The sequence below is a fragment of the Malaclemys terrapin genome, chromosome 16 (assembly GCF_027887155.1).
Source record: "Malaclemys terrapin pileata isolate rMalTer1 chromosome 16, rMalTer1.hap1, whole genome shotgun sequence".
In the NCBI taxonomy this organism is placed as follows: Eukaryota; Metazoa; Chordata; order Testudines; family Emydidae; genus Malaclemys; species Malaclemys terrapin.
In genome coordinates this window covers 14,682,954-14,684,344 of record NC_071520.1, presented here as the reverse complement: position 1 = coordinate 14,684,344, position 1,391 = coordinate 14,682,954, and the positions used below count along the sequence as shown (strand labels likewise).

Genomic DNA, 1,391 nt, shown 5'->3' with positions numbered 1-1,391 from the left:
CAGCAAGGCAAATAAAGGAAATAATAGCTTCCACGCAGCAGCTGGCTGCAACTGAATTGGTTTCTAAATATGCAAGTGGATAGAAATCTCACCATGAGAATGACAGGGCACATTGAGCAAAGGAAACCATGGATCACAGCCGCAGTTACAGCACTCTGCGGTGTGACAGCCTCTAGAAACAGATATGCCTTCCCCTTTGTTTGTGCTTAGTGGTTTATTGATTGATTATTCAAGCATGGTGTGTGGCTTCTGGCGCTTCCCCTGCACCCAAGCATGGTTCAAAACATCTTCGATTTGTAGCCGGTGAGACACATCGGGTTGCAGCATACGGAAAATAAGATCTTTGCATTCTTGTGTCAAAGACTCAGGGAAGATCACTCGGTGTTCCTTCTGAAAGCGGAGCATTCTCTTAACGTTGGAGTCATCGTATGGCATGTATCCGCTGACCATCACATACAGAATGACGCCCAGGCTCCAGATGTCATAAACTTTGGGCTGATAAGGAATACCTTCTATCACTTCAGGAGCAGCATAAGCAGCAGAACCACAGAAGGTTTGACTGAGGATCACTTTCCCATTCTCATCCTGGAAGCACCGTTTGGAAAAGCCAAAGTCAGACAGTTTGATGTTCATGTCTTTATCCAAGAGGATGTTGTCACATTTTAGGTCCCTGTGGACAACGTCCAAATCGTGGCAGTATTTGACGGCACAAGATAGCTGGCGAAACATCTTGCGTGCTACTTCTTCAGGCAGACCTCTGTTTCTCTTGATGAACTCCAGTAAGTCTCCTTGTACACCAAGCTCCATGACTATGTAGACTTTTCCAGATGTCTCAAAGATCTCATAGATCTTGATGATAGAACAGTGGCTCACTGTTGCCAATATCTCCAATTCCCTGGGGAGAAATTTTTCCAAGAACTCAGGAGGAACATTTTTCCTATCTGTAATCTTCACTGCCACGTGGAATTTCAGGCGCTCAGAGTAGGCGCATTTCACTTTGGCAAAAGAGCTCTCTCCTAAATTGCTCCCCATGATGTAACCTTTCCTCTTAAGGACTGCAGCATCATCCATGGTGCCAGAAGCAACAAGTGCCTCGGAAGGTGAAACCTACAACTCATCTGTACATAAGCTAGCAGTGTATTCCTTTGCACTGCATGATGGTTGACTCTGGTGCCTGAGTCCTTTGGAGGTTACTGATCTGAAACCTCTTGGCATTGTTTAATAGATGATGTCAGCAGGTGAGGTCATAAAGCAAAGCTGTCATGAGTGGTGACAGACTGTATAATTCAGTGGCATTATAAAGTGAAAGCCAAGCACAGGGATGATAAAGTTTCATGCATCAACGAAAAAAGACATCACCTCGTGTTCTGGAACTCCTTAATAGAGGATTG

At 44.9% G+C, this 1,391-nt stretch overlaps 1 protein-coding gene across 1 annotated transcript; it reads right to left on the bottom strand.

The window, feature by feature from the left end:
• Positions 1 to 225: 225 nt before the first annotated feature.
• Positions 226 to 1,071, bottom strand: LOC128824916 (testis-specific serine/threonine-protein kinase 1-like). Its single transcript, XM_054006844.1, has one exon. It carries the CDS (start codon positions 1,069 to 1,071, stop codon positions 226 to 228), a length of 846 nt encoding a protein of 281 aa, XP_053862819.1.
• Between the last annotated feature and the right edge of the window lie 320 nt (positions 1,072 to 1,391).